Source organism: Poromitra crassiceps, assembly GCF_964638095.1.
Source record: "Poromitra crassiceps genome assembly, chromosome: 5".
NCBI lineage: Eukaryota > Metazoa > Chordata > Actinopteri > Beryciformes > Melamphaidae > Poromitra > Poromitra crassiceps.
In genome coordinates, this window is record NC_139642.1 from 49,539,286 (window position 1) to 49,559,376 (window position 20,091).

The 20,091-nt window shown below is 44.5% G+C and overlaps 1 protein-coding gene across 1 annotated transcript; it reads left to right on the top strand.

Moving 5' to 3' along the window:
- Positions 1-20,050, top strand: itpkcb (inositol-trisphosphate 3-kinase Cb). Its single transcript, XM_083636889.1, has 8 exons — positions 1-47; positions 2,360-3,710; positions 15,178-15,280; positions 15,379-15,592; positions 16,151-16,355; positions 17,067-17,168; positions 17,450-17,521; positions 17,748-20,050. The coding sequence occupies exons 2-8, from the start codon at positions 2,556-2,558 to the stop codon at positions 17,955-17,957; spliced, it is 2,061 nt and encodes a 686-aa protein (XP_083493015.1). The 5' UTR covers positions 1-47; positions 2,360-2,555; the 3' UTR covers positions 17,958-20,050.
- The last annotated feature ends 41 nt before the right edge of the window (positions 20,051-20,091 follow it).

Below are 20,091 nucleotides of genomic sequence, written 5' to 3' on the forward strand. Positions count from 1 at the left end.
CACAGTGCTTGCTCACACACCAGAGGCGGAAGGTACAGGCTCGAGTGGTAAGTTTCGGCTAATACAGTTTCCACGTGTATTTGGTTGACTCAATTGTTTGGGCTCATATTATTCATTTGAATTTTAACAGGCCTAATGTATATTCTTGTGCCAAGATTGATATGTTTGGTGCAATTGGGGGTGATGTTTCTTGAAGAGGTTCCCTGAGATCAGTAGGCTAGTAGCCAATAGTAGTGCTATATTATCACTTTAATCCGTTTATGTTACTGCTCACTGAAAACTGATAGGACAAATGCCTTTCAGATGAGAGGCATACGGGCTGTTGTGTATCTACAGAGCCGATCAAACCCACACAGATCTGATCCATCCTGGATCAAAGCTGGCCTAACTTATTTAAAGTGAGTGCTTTCATTCCAACATTATTTATTCATTTTGGCAGAGATAATCTGAAAAGCATAAATGATTCTGTTCTCAAAGAACAGGAACTGTTTTATAAGCAAATGTTGATGACTCTTCACTCCAGTAGAACCCATGGTGTTCTTAACTCTTATGCCAGCAGATTGGAGAGTGGGTGTGATCTTTTTTTGGTTGTCATTTTGAAACTAAAGTCTGACAGGTAGATGACAGAGGATTATGCCAGTGATACTCAATTTGCGGCACAGGGGCCAGATGCTGCCCACGATAGGGTGCAGACTGGCCCACCAACTATTTTCTAATTCACAATGAAAACGAATGTGAAATAAAGTTAGACTGAGCTCCAGCTAAGTTGTCAACTATCGCCGTCTGTTCGCCACCCAGGCACTTATATGTACTGTTCTAACTTAACTACTTAAACCTAACTATCCTGTGTGCACAAAATTGTCAGACTAAACTCTGGCTGACACTGCTACAGAAAAAATAATATTCATGTTTGTTTATTAACTGGCCCCTGGGCTCCTATCATTTTACAAAAGTGCTGGCCCCCGGGCAAAGAAAGTTGAGTATCCCTGGTGTATGCTATTGTGTACAGTGTGACTGATGAGTGGCTGTAATTATCATTATGCTCTGACATCATACATCAACTTAGTTATTTTCTATCATTAGATGACCATGGAGTGACCAACTTCACTTGATGGGTGTGTCTGTGCACTTGTGTGTAAAATAATCCATTTGGTGTCAGCATGGCACAGCACATTCAGCCCTGTGTCGTGTGAGTCATAATTCATCATGCTTGATTTTGACTATGAAATAATTAACTTGTGTGTGTGTGCGTACCCCCCCACACGCACACACACTATGAGCTATTCTTTCCATTGTTATCCTTCCTGTCTCATTTCCTGTCCCTGAACATTCCCTCCTGACAGCAGTCACTGCTGTGCTGCCATGCATGCTGACAGTGAGTGAATAACGCTCAGTGGCTCATCATGTCTTATGTAGATCACATTGAATTTCCAATGATGCCTGGCTTCTTCATGTCTAGCAGAATGGTTGCTTTCATGGAAAAAGATGACATTTCACATGTTGGGCTTGTGACTTATGTATAATTATATGCATGTAAAATATTCTCATGACTACAGGAGTGGGATTTGGGAATGGCTGCCTTTGACCTGTTGTTTTTGAGCAGTTTATATGCGTAAAGTAAAATGTGTTATTTGCCTTGATGTTTTCCCCTTTTTCATTTCACAAAGCAATGCCGCCCCATTTGTCACCAGGACCAAACATAAAAGTTGAAGCCCACATATGAGCTTCTTTGCAGTTTGTACCATGCAAACCTTTTGGTGAATTTAATAGTTTTGCCTATGATATTGTGTCATATCTCTATTTGAGTCAATGCAGATTAAATTTCTACAATAGTTTGTTGGGCACAGCACAGGCTTTGTTTTCCTGCACAGCAGAATGGTTGTGTCCAAACACAGGAGGGCAGCACTATTCTGGATAACACTGGTTTGAATTGTCATTCCTTTAAACCCTGAATTAGGCCTACTTGAACGTGTCTTTACATGTGTCAACTTGTGTAGTGTTTTATCGTGTATAATATTTGACTTTTTTTGCGATGAATATTTGATCAATGCCAATGTATTTACTTGTGGCTTTAACACTGTTATTTGTGAGTGGTCTGTAGCATGTCCCAGGACTCGGCAGGTCAGAATTGATGAATCACAGATCATTTAAGATTGATTACATTATTAGGATACTTGAGCCAAGTAATGTGATTAATGAAGGCCAGTGTTTACCTTGGCTATTGTTAACATGGAGCCCACTCATTACTCTCTTTCTGTGTAAGATTGATTAGGTGAGAGCACCATTTTATCAGAACAGACTGTCATTACTGCAGTTGTGTGCAATGATTAAATCAGTGTGTTTTTATTTGCTCCCTCAGATAATGGAATATTTCCACGTGTGAAGAGGAAGGGAAATGGCCAGCTTAAGATTTTCCCAGGCTTGCAACAATAAGTGGAGTTAGTGACTAATGTGTTAACACTGCCAGTCATAATATCAGTTATCACACAAGTGATTTCAACCCAGCCCAGGCTACTCATTGAGGGTGTGTCTTGGTCACTACTACGGCATGCAGGATGGGCCAAACTCGCTCCGGTCTATCGCACGCCACAACCACTACCACTCCGGGCAAAGCGAAATGGAAACCAGGCGAGACAGCTAAACAGCTCCGTATCCGCAGATTTACGAGTGGTGAGAAGAAGCGACAGGGTGACCGGTTAAACAGGATTCACATGAAAAATAAGACGTTGCCGCGGCTGGAAGGGAACCGTCGAGACGCCAGCCAAACAGAAGCGACATTGGGTTGTGTGAAGGGAGCTGGAGATTCAGAAACGCGCCCCAGAAAGTTACCGGGGGACGAGAGCGTGCTGGCGGTCGGAGAGGAGCGGACGGCCCCGGGTTTCGAGAGCCCGCCCGCTTTAATCAAGGATGGTACTGCGGACAGCCAAGTCGTGAACAACTACGAGGCAACTGCTGGCTCGTCCGATGCGTCGGCCTTGGAGACGAGGAGCGGTGAACTCAGCGGAGCGGGTTGCCCGGAGGAGCCAGAAACCAGGGGACACGACCATGCCTCGGACCCCCCGGCGAGTGCCATGGAAAACGTCCAGGGAAGTGCTGCGTCTGATGTTAGGGAATTACCGGGGACTATAAGCTCAGCCCTGCGGCTCACCTCTGGACAGGAGACCGAGTGGACTTTGGCATCGCCGCGCCTGTGCTCGGATCAACCTTTGGATAGTGGACGACCGATAACGAACGATCACACCGAGGAGGGTGAAATGACGAGATCTGACTTTATTATTGTTACATGCCAGCCCAAACATGTCAGTGACCAAAGCGACGGTCGTCCCGTTGAATCCGGGAGCCCAAACGACGCCGTTCTGAGTGTCTCTGGAGGCCAGTGTTTCCCGGGTACCATCCCGAAGCTGATCATAACCAGAGACCCTAGCCCCAGCAGGCCTCAGGGGACCTCGCCCCCCGGCACCACCGGACCGGAAATCAGCGGCTCGTGTCTGGAACTGCATCCGGATGAGGAGTCGCCCTGCTCGGACAGCGGCTGCGGAGGTTCCCCCGCGTTGATGCGCTCACTGAGAAAGTTGTCCAACTCCTCCTCCTACGGCCTGTCCTCACACTCGTCCTTCGAATCCGAGGACGACTACACTGGAAGCGATTACGAGTCCAGCCTGTCTCCAGCCAGGTGCTCGTCTGTGAGCAGCGCGGACGATGGGACTGGGGTGAGTGATGTGCTATTCATGTAGCCTAGCCTATCTGTCTTTTATCATTGCTTTTCCACAGTGGGTAACATGTTCAAAGTCACTATGCAATTTTGCAGCTATCAATGACAAAGCTGAGATGCCCCCCCCCCCCCTTCCACACACACACACACACACACACACACACACACACACACACACACACACACACACACACACACACACACACACACACACAGGCTGGAAAGAGACATTATGACATGAATCCATCCAATTAAGGGCCATTCATAAACTGCAACACCCACTGGAGCACCAACCTGGGCATCAGAACCACACTTACTACACAATCTGCAAAAGTATCTACAGCAGCAGGCTCTTGATGATTTGATTTGAGGAAAGATATGTGAATGCATATGCACACACAAAGTGCGCACATCACATATTGTACACATTGTTGTACACACACTTTGCAGAACATTCCGAGGTAAACAATCCTCAAGAGCTTGAATACAGGCGTTTTATTTAGTCAACCGGATTACTCAGATGAACATGACGATGCATGACCATTTCCATAGCCTATTTATTTCAGGCATTTCAATAATTCTTATGCACACAAACACATTCACATACTGACCTCAGATGTCAGATGTCAGCAGATAATATCTGTGTTGTAGTCACTTGCATTATTTACTGCTAATCAAAACATAGGGCACAAGAGTAATCAAGGGCTCAACTATGTACGGTAAATGCTGTTTAGACTGATTCACACACTGATATATAGTTTCTTCCCAAGGAATGATGATCCGCTGTTGTCAACTTACAAAAGTAGACCCTAATCTATTTGCTGTGACTTTTTACTCCCCAAAGTTCACGATCACATTGCTTTCATTAGAGAATTCAGCTTGATATTTATTTAGGGGCTGTTTTCAAATACTGAGTCCTGCTTTGAACCATTTGTCGCCCCACTGGAGTTGCCATTTCAGTGTAAATATACACTTAAAGAGCGTGGTGCAGTTTTTTTTTTTTTTTTTTTAGAAAAAAGGAATCCTAATTGCTACATCAAAGTCCCACATATTAATGCAAAGTGGTCTCTAACCTGCACCATGCTCTTTAATATACACATTCAAATGGTCTTCATTAATAGCTATTATAGCACAGCCACTCGGGCAGTCTAGGCTTTAAGCCCCAAAGGCTTTTCTTTGCTCTGCTCCAGTCCTGAACTCAATTTAAGGTTTCCAAGTAGGAAGTGATGTTGCCCTCCCCTGCCCTCCCCTAGTCAGGAGGCTTTGATGCACCGTGACTCAAAGTGCTTGGAATGGAATGAGCCCTAAAAACAGGATGTCTCCATTGGAAATAGACTAGGGGCAACACAAGTTCTCTGGGCAGAGTGGGAATCCTGGTGATGGTGCTGCGGCTTCAAGATGTTAAACCCCAGAACTCATAGCCCAGCCCACAAAACTGGAAAGATGGCAGAAGTTTGTTTATTATTTATTCTAATATGTTTTCACAGCGAATCGTCCACCCTCCTTTGGTATGTTTTTTTTTTTTTTAGAGAGAGAGAGAGCGAGAGAGAGACGTGACAGGTGTGACAGCATAGCATGAGCTGGGATTTGAACTCATGCCAGTTCAAGTTCATGGTATGACTATATCCATCATGCATCCTCTCATGCAGCGTAGGAAATTAGCCAGCAGCAACTAGGGCAAAAATGCCCCAAGGAATCTCAGAATGCCCCTAAAAACTGTGATTGAGGGGGGAAATTGCCCCCAAGATTTTAAGATAATTTTATTTTCATTCAATTGCCATCTCTTAACGCACTGGCTGCCAGAGGAAGACAACGAAAAACACACTCGCACAAAAGGGCACTGTTGAACAACACTGTGACTCACAGTCATGTTATTCATGTGTGCATCCACGTGCATGTGTGCATGCGTTTCAGTGTGTGAGACTGACTGTCTTCACATCGACACAAACATCCTGAATCTGTCAGCAGCAGTATGGAGCATTTTAGTAATATCAGTCCTGATCTTTTCTGTCCCTCTGGCATTATTTTATTCCTTTTACTTTGAGTTAACAGTTAATTTAACTGATGTGACTGATCGCTCCCATCAAATCCAAATATACATTTCCTCCAGAGATATACTGTGGCTTTGTTACATAATTGTCTCTCGATGAACCTAAACATTTGCGTCGTCGAATCGGGGGACAGTGTCACTTCCTGGCGACTGCGTTTGACAAGACAGGAAATGAGCAACCTGAGCTGTCCTAACAAACGATGTGACACACCGGCCTGTGGTCGCTGACACGTCGGCCCCCCCCCGTGCGTAGTTTGTCCCCTTTTGTCGACTGGGCTGCGCCTGGCTGTCGTCTGCTCTTCACTAAAGGGGTGTGAATGACGGAATGAAGGTGTGTGTTGTACATTGTTGTTGTCTTTTGAAAGCTGCGGCCACGCTGTGAGGTCGCAGCCAAACCAGTTACATTTTGTATGCTCAGTGACGTGAGCAGATACTTGCCCGCACATGCACACCTTCGGAGATACACGCGCACGCACGCACACGCACACACACACACACACACACACATGCACCTTTAGAGATACACACACACACACACACACCTTCAGAGATACACACACACACACACACACACACACACGCACCTTCAGAGATATACACACACACACACACACACACACCTTCAGAGATACACACACTACGCCGATGCCATCTTGCATTCAGAGCTCAGTGTGTGTGTGTGTCATGGAAAATTGGGCTGAAGGCAGAGCCCGTTGCTAGGCGACATCTTTGCCATATATGGAGCTCTTGGGTTTTTTTCTTTCTCTCTCGTTCTCTCCGACAGTATCTACTCTGTCCCTGACATTTGAATGTTATTAGATGTAAATGTCTCCAAATGCCCGCGCTCAGGCCGAGTGTATTATTGTGCACTTAATTTTCTAAATAATGAAACCGCTCTCTCGGCTTATTAACTTCCATCACTTGTCTCTGTGTCACGCTCTCTCTCTCTCTCTTCCCCCACATTTAACCCGGCAACAAAAAGCCTGGTAATATTTTCCTCTGAAATAGCGCGAGACATTATAGCCGGTGGAACAAAACACAGAGGAAAATGAAGATAAGCCCAGAGAGAGAGAAGATAACGGCTCGTGCAGACAAAAAAACCATACACTGAAGCTTTGAACACGTAGCCTACACGTGAACTTCTCAGCTATGCATGATACATCATATGATCCACAATTGCAAACTTGTTTTCCCTCATTATGCGAAGTCCCACACACACACATCACTCCCACACCGTCTTGACTCTTGACACATGCTTGCCAATATAGAGCAGAAAGTCTTACACACAAAGCGGGCCATGTGTTCCTCTGTGTGTCTGTACGTCTAACTGACCCAAGCCTGAGCAGAGAAGAGAAGAGCTGAGTAGAGGGAAAGGGATGTGGTTTTGTAGACACACAACTGGTGGTTGTGAGAAAGAGCTCTGCTGTACATCTGAAAGCACCTGAAAGCACTTCAGTGTAGGATTGTCAAAAGTATTGATGGTATCGAAAAGTATCAATACTAAAAATTTGAATCACATCAAATTTGATACATACTTTTTTTTTTAATGGATACAATACTCATTTGCAGTTTTGATACCATCAGTGCTTTCTTTGAATGAAAAATCACTGCTTTTCCCCTCCCTATCTTTGAGTATCTGTTGCTTCAACAAGCTAAATGTGTTCTGATGGCTAGAGCAGTAATCTGCTCTGTCTTAAAGTCAAAGTGAACCGGAGGCGAATGCAATAGCACGAGCGTCGGAGACTGAAAACAAATTGAGAGGCGGACCATATACAGTACGTGTCGATGATTTGATTTGACAATTCTGTCGACTGGCTTTGGCATTGGTCAATCATGGCGTGTTCCACCCCCAAATCGAGTGGGATTCAGGGTGTTGTCGTGCTACGCGAGTGGGATCCGCAGAGTACCAGGCAGCCACTTGCTTCGTGCGGAGCGAGCGGACAATCCGATGCATGGGTGCTGCCCGCCCGCCTGAAATCTCCGAGGGGAGACCCCTGACTACCACGCTCTCAAGCGCGCGCCTTTTACGCTATTTCTGTAAATACGATATTCCTGGAATGTGCGTTTTAACGAGCCAGTTACATTTCTTTGCATTCTTAGAGATTATAGTTTTTGTTTTTTTCATATTTCATGCAATTGGCCAAGTTAGTAGTTAGTTTATGGGATAGGAATTCTGCCAGATGACAGGCACTAGGCGCCATTTTCTACTTCATTTGGAAGAGAAAATTATCCTGAAATGAAGATTTGATTGACAGCTGCATGTCGTGATATGATTGGTTGAAATGGGGTAGAAATTTGATAGTACTAGGTGATGTCAGCAAACTGTAGATTAGTGTTATCAATGAAATCTTGAAAAATGAACTTTTGAAAAAGTGTGAAAAACTCAAGGAGTCATTAGATTTTTGTGATTTTTTTGCATACATCATTAAATAGGTGCACTGCATACCCAGGTATTTGAACTAAAAGAAAAGAAAAGTCATTTTTGACTTCAGCTCGACTTTAAAGTTCAAAGTTTTATCAGGCCTAGATTATGGAGAAGTGTACGTCTGTCCGTCCATCTGTCTAACTTTATTTTTATGCCTCTCCATGTGTCGTCATCCCCCCCCTTTCCGAAAATGGTATCGAGTATCGATATTTTCCGGGCTATCGGTATCAAAGTAGAAATCCTAGTATCGTTGACATCCCTACTTCAGTGTGTTGCTCATGTACTCCTGTATAGCCGATAGTTGTCTGACAGGTTCTCCTCTTTGTCGCTAATACACATATTCTGCACACACACACACACCTCTGGAGGTTGCGTAATAGTGAGGAATCTGTCAAGCAGACAAAAGGAGAGTAGAGGAGGACAGAGGCCTGTAGGGAGATGAGTCTCTCCTCCTCCCTGCCCCCCCAGCCTACCAGCCCCAGTCTGGCTACAGATTGGCTGTGCCTGTGCGGGGCTCAGGATAGGCTGAGTGGGGATTAGGGAGAGAGAGAGAGGGAAATCAGTAGAACAAAGGTGGGACAGAGAGAAAGATGGCTGGCTGTGTGGTGGTTGATAACAGTAAGAAGTAGCTATAGGGAGATGGTGAATCATCTGTAGAGGAGGGAGAGAAAGGGAACAAGTTGAAGCAGGCAGAAGGTCTGGGAGTAAGGAGGAGATAATTGACAGAGGAGGGGTAGGTGGTGTGTGTGTTGTACGCTCCACCGGCAGGGAGAAGATATCAGGTGATGAGAAGGTGACAGAGGAGAAGGGAGGAGTGCAGGATGTGGAAACGGTAGCGATGGTGAATTCCAGTGAAAAAAACCACCCGCGAGCCCAAAGAGAAGATGTCAGTGTGAAAGTGAGAGATTAGTGTTGCCTTTATAACGCAGTGGGATTATTTACCGGGCCACCTGAGCTCCGGTTTCCCTCTTGTTTACAACAAGGTGCAAGCTAAAGGCTAAGCTAACTGGAGTAGGATGGAGCGTTGAAGCTAATGCTTGGTGAAAGAGGGGATGACCACTAGGCCAGCGGGGGAGGCACACGTCCCTGGGTGCAGCCGGTGGTGGCGGGGGCTTGGGGGGGAGACCCAGTGCTGCTGATGGTGCGGAGTGTTTTGTGCTGGCTGCGCTCTCGCTTTGTCTGTGTGGCTGTGTGTGCCTGTGTCAGCGCCTGCCTGCTCCTCCACTACTGCTCTGTCTGTCAGGTAAGAACTAGAACCAGACCACTGTACCCTTCAATTCAGCCTGTTTCCACCGCAGACTGTTGGATGTGCTTGCTAATAGTATTTGAAATGCTTACAGAACTTCACAGAGAGCATGTGAGGTTAGATGATTTCAAATTCAGGAGCCAGGTTTGGCTATTCAAATGTAAACTGATGGATAGCCCAATCTCTTGCTACAGTATTTGGTTGTTGCCTGCCAATGCTGTTTGCACAGATATCTGTGTTCTCTCTCTATCTGGGTTAAGAAGCCAGTAAGCCAACCGCCAGGATAAGGACCATGATCTTTGACCTAGGTGATAATGTCCTATCTTTATTTTATTTTTCCCTGAGACACATTGTCTAGGCCTAAAACGACTATGCTGACGAATGCCTCAGCTCTCTCCTGCATGTGTGTGTATAGAGAGGCAAAGTGAACGTCACTTCCTGCTTCAGCACTGTACCAGAGGTTTTCTTCCGCAATTTATTTTCCCATAGACATTTCATAAAATGTGTATAAAAAGAGTTTTACTTGGTCAAACCAAATGGTTCAACTATATTTAGAATCGGGGGAGACCATAGAACATTTAACACTGACCAAAATAAAAAATTAGAACATCAAAAAAATATTTTCTTTAAACCTGCATTTTTTTTTACATTTTGGTCCGTGTGAAATGTCATGCGGTCTCTCCTGTTTCTAAATATATCTGTACCGTTTGGTTTGAACAAGTAAAACTATTTTTATACGCATTTTACGAAATGTCTATAGGAAAATAAATGGCCAATGAAAATCTCTGGTACAGTGCTGAAGCAGGAAGTGACGTTCCACTTTGGCTCTCTATACTTGTTGGATAGGTGTAGGTGAGTGTCAATATGGCTTCTCTGACTATGCTCATTACTGTTTCCATGTGAACAACAGAGGGGCCCCAGTGGAGGGGGGTGTGTGTGTTTTCTCCATGACGAATAGCAAAGGACATTCCCAGCATTCCAACACAAAGTGTAGGAGCCGTGTTAAAGGATGGGCTTAAAAGTGTTATGGAGGATGGGAGTCTGACGAGCGAGTGTTGGGGGGGGTTGAAATGCTCATTCTTTGAAAACCGTTGTTACCTGACATACAGTGTAAAGTGTCTAAGCAGTAAGCACCATATCTCCTTTCAGTTACCTGACATACAGTGTAAAGTGTAAACAACCCCTATCGCCTTCCAGTTTGTTACCTGACATACTGTAAAGTGTAAACGACACCATATCTCTTTCCAGTCGGTAAATGTGGGTTGCATTTGAACCACAGGATGAGGTAACATGACTGACAGAAGCGACAGAGAAAGAGAAGTGACACAAGGGCTTCCATTATATTTACATTTATTATTTCTAATCAGCTGATTAGCGCAGTAGCTAATAGTAGGCTAACAGCAGCTAAGCTAACGACAGGTCACCTTATCACGGTCTGTCCACTTATTTCTCCTGACACAAAGTGCTCCAGGCAGCGCTTTTTCCCTGCAGAAATGCTGAACAGCCCACGTTACACAGCAGATTACCCCTGTTCTATCATTACCATAGTAATAGATATCGCCTACATAACTTTGATTGCATCATGTTTCCACACGGACCCCCATTTTTATTTTATTTTTTGCAAGTACCCATTTACTCATGCGTAACAGGAGAGTACTAACATATTGAAATGACTTAAAATGCCCATCCCTAGCCTTATTTTACAGTTTCTGCATGTACTCTACTTTGCTAACCTCTCTGCAGTGTTTATAACTGATTTGCTGGGGGGGTAGCTCCAAATATCCCCAAATGTTGTTGAACAAGTCGCTATCATGCCACTAATCAATCCCGCTAGCGATAAACGCATTTCACTTCCTATACCTTCTTCACAATAAAAGTGTCCTGTTAGTTTGTCAGGGGCAAGCTCTTAATATGAAGGAGCTGCAACAAGAAATGGAGTTACATACAACAAGCAACTTTCATGCTCTGGAACTGAATATCGAAGTGACATGGTGCAGTAACCGGCTCTTAGGTTGCAGATTGGGAATGATAGAGGTGACATTCGCCATTAGAAGTCAATGATGTGCATCAAAACATTGGGGGGAATGAGGAAGGAAGCTTAGCTAAAACAAAGCAACACAGAATATTGACCTGAAAGCACAGAGAGAAAGTGAACAGGGTGAAAGTTCAGCTGTGGTGTAACTTATTTTCACTGTTTCAAAATGCTCAAAGATGTGGGTTGGGGGAGACAGAATGAGATGCCAATGCTTATGATTGACTAAGTTTGAAATGAAATGGCAAAAACATTTTCTTACATGGTGCAACTTGTAGAGATTCTCCACAGCAGCAGAATGCTTTGTGTCAGAGGTTTTCCAAAACACCTTTTACTTCTAACAAAAACACCTACTTGTGTCTTGCGGTGTATATATATTAGGCTATATTAGGCAGATACATCTGACCCCAGAGAGGCAAGAGAGATTCAGTGTCGACCCCCTGGACTGCATCTGACACTGAAGGCTTCTCTGGACGAGGAGAGATGATGCTAATAATAGCTAAATGAGCTGGGTTATCATGGTCTGATGGCTAAACTTGGTTTGTGGTTTTGACCACAAACGGATGTCATTTCAGCAGGTTATTTTTTATTTATTTATTTTTGCTGCTGTGTTTACTGTTTTATGAGCGGCTTTCTGCCTGATGTTTACAGTAACATTACCCCAAACAACACATTTTGTTTTTACTTGAATGATTTCATACACATGAACTTGAAATGATTGGTGAAAAATTAATAACTTAATATGATTTGATTATACTGAAAGAGAGACCGATGAAGGCCGGAGTGCCGAAAATGTTCTGTCCATTTGAGCATAAAATGTATAGATTTATAGATCCTCACTGTTGAGTACGATCCCATCCTTTTAAAAGAACTGAACTGATGGATCAATTAAAATAGTAGGCCTATAAGTTTAATGTGTGTTAGGCGGCGTTCACACACAACGCGCTCATTTGAGCTGCCAGCGTCTTTCTGCAATTCATTCTCTATGTAAGGACGCGCTAAACATGCTCCTCTTTCAAGGAACGCACCTGCCGTTAAACGCTGGTGGCGTCTAGTGTTTTTGGCGGAGCGCTCTGGGCGTTTTAAGCTGAAAAAAGTTGAACATTTGAAGGAAAAGCGTGCTGCTTGTCTTTTCACTTCTCCTACCTCTTCTCCTCCCAGAGGGATCTCCAACCTCTGCTGCTCCCAGAATTGGCAATAATCTGGCTTTCATGTTCAGTCACAGTGAACAACATCAAACAGACGAAACCAGCTGGCTACCGTCCGTGTGTTTGTTGTGTCCTAAACTGTACTGCACGCGACTGCAGGGGGAAACAAAACAAAGCACACAAAAGAAAACGTTCCGTGCGCTGTTTTGTGCGCAATGGAAGCGCCCTCGACATGATTTCCACAGCGTTCTTACTGAAAAAAGCATGTTTGGTGTGAACGCGCCTAAAAGGTGCATTGACCCCTCTATTCAGAGCAACATAATCTGACTGAACAGGTTCATAATCAGACACTTTGTAATGGAGGGAGGCTTAAAGTTGTACTGTGCTGACCACCAGGCTGGACGTGTCTTTCTCAAGATGGAGTGCCTGTTTTATGCGTTGGTGGAGGAATGGAGGTTGTTCTAAATCAGATCTTTTTTGTGTGTGCTCTGTTTGGATATTCTTGTCCTGCCTTAATACAGGGAAGCCTATAAGAGGATCAATGTTGAAAAGGCTAGAATTAGTCTTTTTCTCCCCCAGACTTGTAAAACTTCAGCAGTGTTTAAGCCAGAGGTCAAGGTAGGCTGCTGGTATGTTGGGCTGCCTTTTGAGGAATCTTGAGAACAAAATGACAAACATCCTGACAGATAGTAGAGTGATAGTTCAGATAGTAGAGTGATGGTTCTAGCTAAACAAGACCTTGGACATTCAAATCAGCTGAAGCAGACAGTGTGACTTTTCAATATCAACGCTGTCAGAATTGTACTGTTTGAAATTGTGTTACTACTAATCATAGAAAGGTGAGGAAAAATGTGTAAAACACCTGCATGCGGTTGGTTTTCATTCAATATGTAGTACAGGTGTGTTGTTTCCCCTGAGGCACTGAGGTTAATCTGTTAATGAGATTGAAGGCTCGGGTCACAGGCATCTGGTGCTTGCTCTTACTCTCACTCTGCCCTCTCTCTCCGCCCCCCCCCCCCCTTCTCTCTCCCCCTCTCTCTGTCTCTCTCTCTATCTGTATGTCTCTCTCTCTGTCTCTCACTCTCTCTCTCCCCTCTATCTCTCTCTGTCTGTCTGTCTCCCTCTCTGTCTCGGTCTTGCACGAACCTGTCGTACACTGTTACCCTGCCACAAGCAACACAGCTGTAGAATGCAGTCCAAACGGCTTGTTCCTTCCTAGCTCTCTTACCTCTAATCTTGAAGGCCCAGTCCCTAACTACATTAGCTACATTAGCTAACTACATTAGCTATCTGACATGTTGTTGTTTTTCAAATGCAAGGGATGAATGACGGTGTTGAAACACATTCACCCCACCACCCTGAAATTTGTCTAAACTCCTTTTTTTATGTAGCAATTTTTCACTGATATAGAGTACATCAGATCTAAATGTTGACTTACGATTGGTAAGTTGTCTTAGAGATGTTTGTTTTCTGCATTAATGTATCAGTAGACTGCCAGCCCTTAGTTTAATGATTTTTTTTTAATGTTTAGAAACTTTTAATTTCTTCTTCTTTCTTCGAAAGTACTGTATGCCAGTGCACCCACAATTTGGACGATTAAAGTCTCGATTGCAAAAAGCTGAAATCTTTTGAGTTACAAATCAGCCCTCATTTGACTCAAATGAAGTTTGTTTGTTCTTGCCCAACATAAACCCACAGTTTCCGTTTTGTGTGTGTGTGTGTGTGTGTGTGTGTGTGTGTGTGTGTGTGTACGTACAGTCCAGCATTAAGAGTTTTATTGTGACAGCGTTTCAACACAGCAGCTGTAGAAAGAAGGTGTGTGAGAAGAGGAGACGTAGGCAAACATGTTAACCTAAACATGGCAGAGAGAGAGGCCGGACACAGAGCAGCACAGTAACTCCCAGCAGTCAGTTAGCGCTGTGGAAAGATGGATTTTATGATTGATGATTGACCTGTGTGTGTACTGTGTGTACGCGCGCGCGTGTGTGTGTGTGTGTGTGTGTGTCTCTCTCTCTCTCTCCTGGCCCCTCCCCTCTCACACTCTGTATCTGCTGCATAATGCAACACACACCTAACTTCCCCTGAGACTCACCGCCAGCTTGTTTTGATTTGTCACACACACGTTGTGCTGCTAGTGCTAATCCACCTGATGTTCTTCTCTCACATCGCTTGCGTCAAAGCCCCCGTTGCACACCGTCCTTGTTCTAGTATTTCCCGACACAGATAAACATATGCACATACACGAACACACGCACACACACACACACACACACACACACACACACACACACACGCACGCAGTGTTTCAGACAGTGGGGGTTCTGTTTTATGCCTCACACTGTTGGCTTTGGTCAATGTGTCATGAATGGGCTTTGTCACGTACTGTACGTTGTGCACCTGGCCTTGGCTAAGGGGGAGGGGTCTGTCCAATGTCTATAAAGGTGTGTGGGTGTGTGCAGGGCTTTATCCATTCAATGCTAATCATTCTATTGGCCAGTGTCTAGCCTAACGCTTTGCCTTTGACCATATAAGAAACTTATTTGAAGATGTTTGTCGTTTTCCAGAAGAAGTCGTGGCACAAGTTGAAGACCATGGTTCACTGGTCCCCCTTCGTGGTGTCCTCCTTCAAGAAGCGTTATCCCTGGGTGCAGCTAGCCGGCCATGCAGGTACATCTTTACGCTAATACTAATGCTAATGTATAGTACACACTCCAAATGTTACTTTTTCCTACTCTTATCCTTTGTCTCTGTCCCTGTCTCCGAAGGTAACTTCCAGGCCGGGGAGTACGGCCGCTTGTTGAAGCGCTACTGTGAGTGCGAGCAGCAGTGCCTGCAGAAGCTGATGGAGGACACCCTGCGCCCCTACGTGCCTGGCTATCACGGCGTGGTGCAGCGAGACGAGCAGGACTACAACCTGATGGATGACCTGCTGGCTGACTTTGACTCTCCCTCCATCATGGATTGTAAGATGGGCAGCAGGTGAGCGAGCGTGCAAGACGTGTGTGGTTGTGTACCAAACATTTCCCAAGTTCATAGTGATAATCAGAGCTGCTTCTCTGGATTTGGGGAGTTGTAGTAGCCTAGAAAATGCATCGTTAAACCGGTGTAGGAATTTAGCCCCAATAAATCTCATAAGACCCCTAAAATGCCCCCAATATTTTTGATAATTTTAATTTAATTGCCATTTCCATCTCTAACACACACTCAACACCTGCAAGCTGGTTGCCAGAAGAAGTGTTGTTCACACGGTTCACACACTACACTTTAGCAACTTTATGCACTAATTACTGTTTTTTTAAAGTGCCCCCAAAATTTTGTAAATGCCCCCAGTTTTTAGACAGTGGGAGCAAACGTTGCCCCCAAAATATTTTTTACATTTGTGTTTAACGGTCAAACACATACTGTGTGAAGCCTCCACACACTTTGTGTTTAATGGTTAAACACATACTGTGTGAAGCCTCCACACACTTTACTCCTCACCAGTGTTTTGCCTCTTTGCCATATTAAGCCTTTCTCTTCCCTTCTGTCTGCCGTCAGGACGTACTTAGAGGAGGAGCTGAGTAAAGCCAGAGAGCGTCCTCGCCTGCGCAGGGACATGTTTGAGAAGATGGTGGCGGTGGACCCCGGGGCCCCCACGGAGCAGGAGAAGGCCCAGCAGGGGGTCCTCAAACCCAGATACATGCAGTGGAGGGAGACCCTCAGCTCCACGGCCACCCTGGGCTTCCGCATCGAAGGCATTAAGGTCAGCAGGGCTCAGCTGCGGCTCATCGCGCACTTGGCTGTTATAGTCCGTGTTGTGGAAGTGAACAAACAGTACCAAACATTGGGAGTAAATATTTATGAGTTCATACGCAGGACGAGACCACTCACTGGTGTGGAATTGGCAAACAACGCGACCGCTGAAGGAGTTAGTCAGAACGAGGACTACTTGTGCTTTCAAAAAGAACCCAGCACTGGGACCAGGTTATGCCAATAGCTATAGATTTGCATAGTACTCAGAGAAATGACTGATGATCCATTTTCAGTGGTTAATTGGTCCACCGTGGCTTTATTTTCCAGTCAAACCGGTTATAGCGGTCAGGCTGACTGTTCTATCACCGAAACGCATCGCATGGAAATCAATTTTATGTTAATATTTGTTGGTCGGGCGGTTAGCTTTTCGCTGCAAGTTTTCCATTGCCGTTTCAGCAAAGCACAACTTATATACAGTCCTATCAGTGAAAGAACATGTTCCATATAATCAGTACATCAAGTATGAACAGAACTTTCAGCTGGAATGTTGTTGAAATACCAGACTCAGGAAGCTGTAAAAAGGAACTGATTGGAATCACCATGCTCATGCTGGCCAAAAGAATGGTTGAGTGGGAGGAGAACAAGATAGTCTCATGTATTTGACGATTAAATAAACAGTTAAGCTTTAATTTTGATCTTTTTCTTGTTGGTTTTTTAACAGAAAGCAGATGGAACTTGCAACACCAACTTTAAGAAGACCAAGCACAGAGAGCAGGTGATGCAGGCCTTGGAGGACTTTGTCGATGGGAACGTTCAGATCCTGGTAGGTGTTCCGAGTTCACTGACCAATTCATTTATTTCTACATAAATGTAAAAGCAGGTAGAATGCTACTCTATTTCAGTCTTGAGTATTTACAGTAAGTGTGCCGTAACCCGGTAAGTCTTGTAAAGATTGACTGAAGTCACCGTTAACTCAGGCCAGTGAGGATTCTGAGGAAAGGGAAAGGGGTTTATTTTTTGTATCATTTTGCAACTTCTTTAGAATTTCTCTATTCTTGTATTCAGCTGACCCACATCTCTCCTTTGTTATCTTTCTACCCTTAGAAACTCTACCTGCAGAGGCTGGAGGAACTCCGCTCTGTTCTTGAGAAATCACACTTCTTCAGGACACATGAGGTGAACGCACACACATTCAAACACACACACACACACACACACACACACACACACACACACACACACACACACACTCACACTCACACTCACACTCACACACACACACCATGATTTCGCAAGAAGCTAGTTGGCCAAGTTGCAAATTTGTAATATCCAATAAATAGGATTGCAACTGTATTGAATTGCACACCTAACCTCACCTGCCTCACTTGTCCTCTCTTGCCAGGTGGTGGGCAGCTCTTTGCTATTTGTGCACGATGCGTCGGGACAGGCCCGCGTGTGGATGATCGACTTTGGGAAGACCGTTCCCCTGCCCGCCCCTCTTACCCTGGACCACAGGACTTCCTGGGTGGAGGGCAACAGGGAGGACGGTTACCTCCGGGGGCTGGACAACATCATAGACATCTTCAGCTGTATGCTGCCCCGTACACCCTGATGGGGCGGAGTCGGAACAGACAACAGCTCGAACAGACGGACCACGCAGGCTCCTGATAATGGACGACACGATGGATGGAGAAAACACTTGCAAATTTGTGGAAAGAGCGAAGATGATACAAGCCGGGAGCCGACAAATGAACAGACAAGGTCCATGAATATAACCGGCTATCAGTTTTGATGCCATTACTTTTTTCATACCCGATAACCATGATGCAAAATATCCAAACGTCAGTATCCATTTGCAGCTGTTCTTAAGAACAGGAGGCAAAACGAACGCAGGCTGCGCATTGCACTGTGGGATACGCCAAAGTCTAGTATCTTGCACATGGTCCATTGGTGAAGCTTGAGGTCAGATGACCTGCCTTGATGTGACACAAGAGGGATGGGGGGAGAGAGAGAGAGAGAGCATTGCATACAGGACTCTTTGCCACTTTTGGATTTTGACAAAGGTGGAGTTGGGGCTGTACCTTTTTGTAGTGTACAGTCTAGAAACAACATTGACTTCTGCCACTTCTACACACAAGCACAATGTAACATTACTACTCCTCTCCCTCGTTACCAACTCCCTCTGTTGGTTAGAGATGCGCATAGCACTCTTACAACGATGAACTTGATCCGGTGGTATAAAACCTTTTTAAGTGGCCTTTGAGGAGCATTGGACATTGGAGTTTTATATTTGTCGTGGACCATTTAGTATACAGCAACACTAAAACACTGGTAAAACTGTGTGTAAACTAACCCAGTGTGTCGGGTCTCTCTGTAAATAGTTTTATTTAATTTTTTTGCCGCCTTCTTATAGCCTCCTTACCCAGTTTGTACTGTTTCTGGTACCTACTAGGGTTTTTAATGGAAGAGCTGTTTGACCATTCCAATGCAGTGGACCCATGATGTTATTTTTATTCCCAAGAGTTCACCCAAGTAAAACGGTCAACATTTAATCCCAACCTTTAATTGACTTCCTCTTGATTGGCTTTTGGGATGATAATGCAGTGAAAGTGTCTGAAACTAATTTTTTGTTTTGTTTGGACTGTGTACAGTATGCGGCTCCACAGCCATGCCTGTGTGGGATTTGTTGCACTATGGAGCCTCACAAAGCCATTGAACAAAACGAGCTCTGCCTCTTTGTGTCTTAAGATGGGTTCACAGATGCAGACATTTAGCAGTTAAGCAGAAGTTTGAATTTCCCATCATTCTATTCTGCTTACTGAATATTGCTTTTAGATTTCCAGGGACTAAGTGTGAGAGAGCGAGTGATTCATTGGTGCAAAAGGTCATGTGAAACTGGAACCCCCTGATTAAACTAAGTTTGCTGTTTCTCCCATCAGCTCATGCACTAACTTCAAACTGGATAATTTCAACATTTATTTTGCTTTTAATGGATGATGCGTCATCAAAGGCAAGAATAGCATTTTTTTTAAATAGGACGATGCTACACCCTGAATTAGCTACACTAAATGGGAGGTTTTAGTAGGTTTCTGAGTGTAAGATTGGTAGTTTACAAAGAAAATTGCAATATGAGGTTAATATGAGCATATAACCTTGTAATGACGTCAATATGTCAGTGCTTTTGACCGTATTTGGCATTCCGTGGCTGGAATGTTGGCAGGTCGGTGAACATTCCAGTGTCGAGTCTTCCGGAGACCCTCCTCGACAGTGTCGGGAAGGACTGTTTAGGAATCTGTGTGTGCGGGCATCCTTAAACAGTGTCGGGCAGCACTGTTTGGGAATGTGAGCGTGTGCAGGGCAGGCAGCACACTATGTACACAATGTAAGGGCTCTACACCATTGCTGCAAAATGTCTGACTTCATGGAACTGGAATTCAGTTTTTTCCATCTCTGAAAATTCCTCACCAAGCACACCTACTGGAAGAAAGGAACAATGTAGTGTTTACAAAGTATTATATTTCTCTGCCCACATATTCTTTATATTTGTAATATGGCAAGCTATCAGGTTTTCAAACTGGGTGCTTTGTGTGCGAGAGAACTGGATTGAGGGACGGGGAGTTAATTTGCAACTTTGTAACCATAACATATGTACTGGATTTTTACAGACTTGTGAAAATTGATATTAGGTCCCTGCTTTGTTTGGAATGGCATTGATTGCAATAAATTGAAAGTAAGAGCTTTGGAGT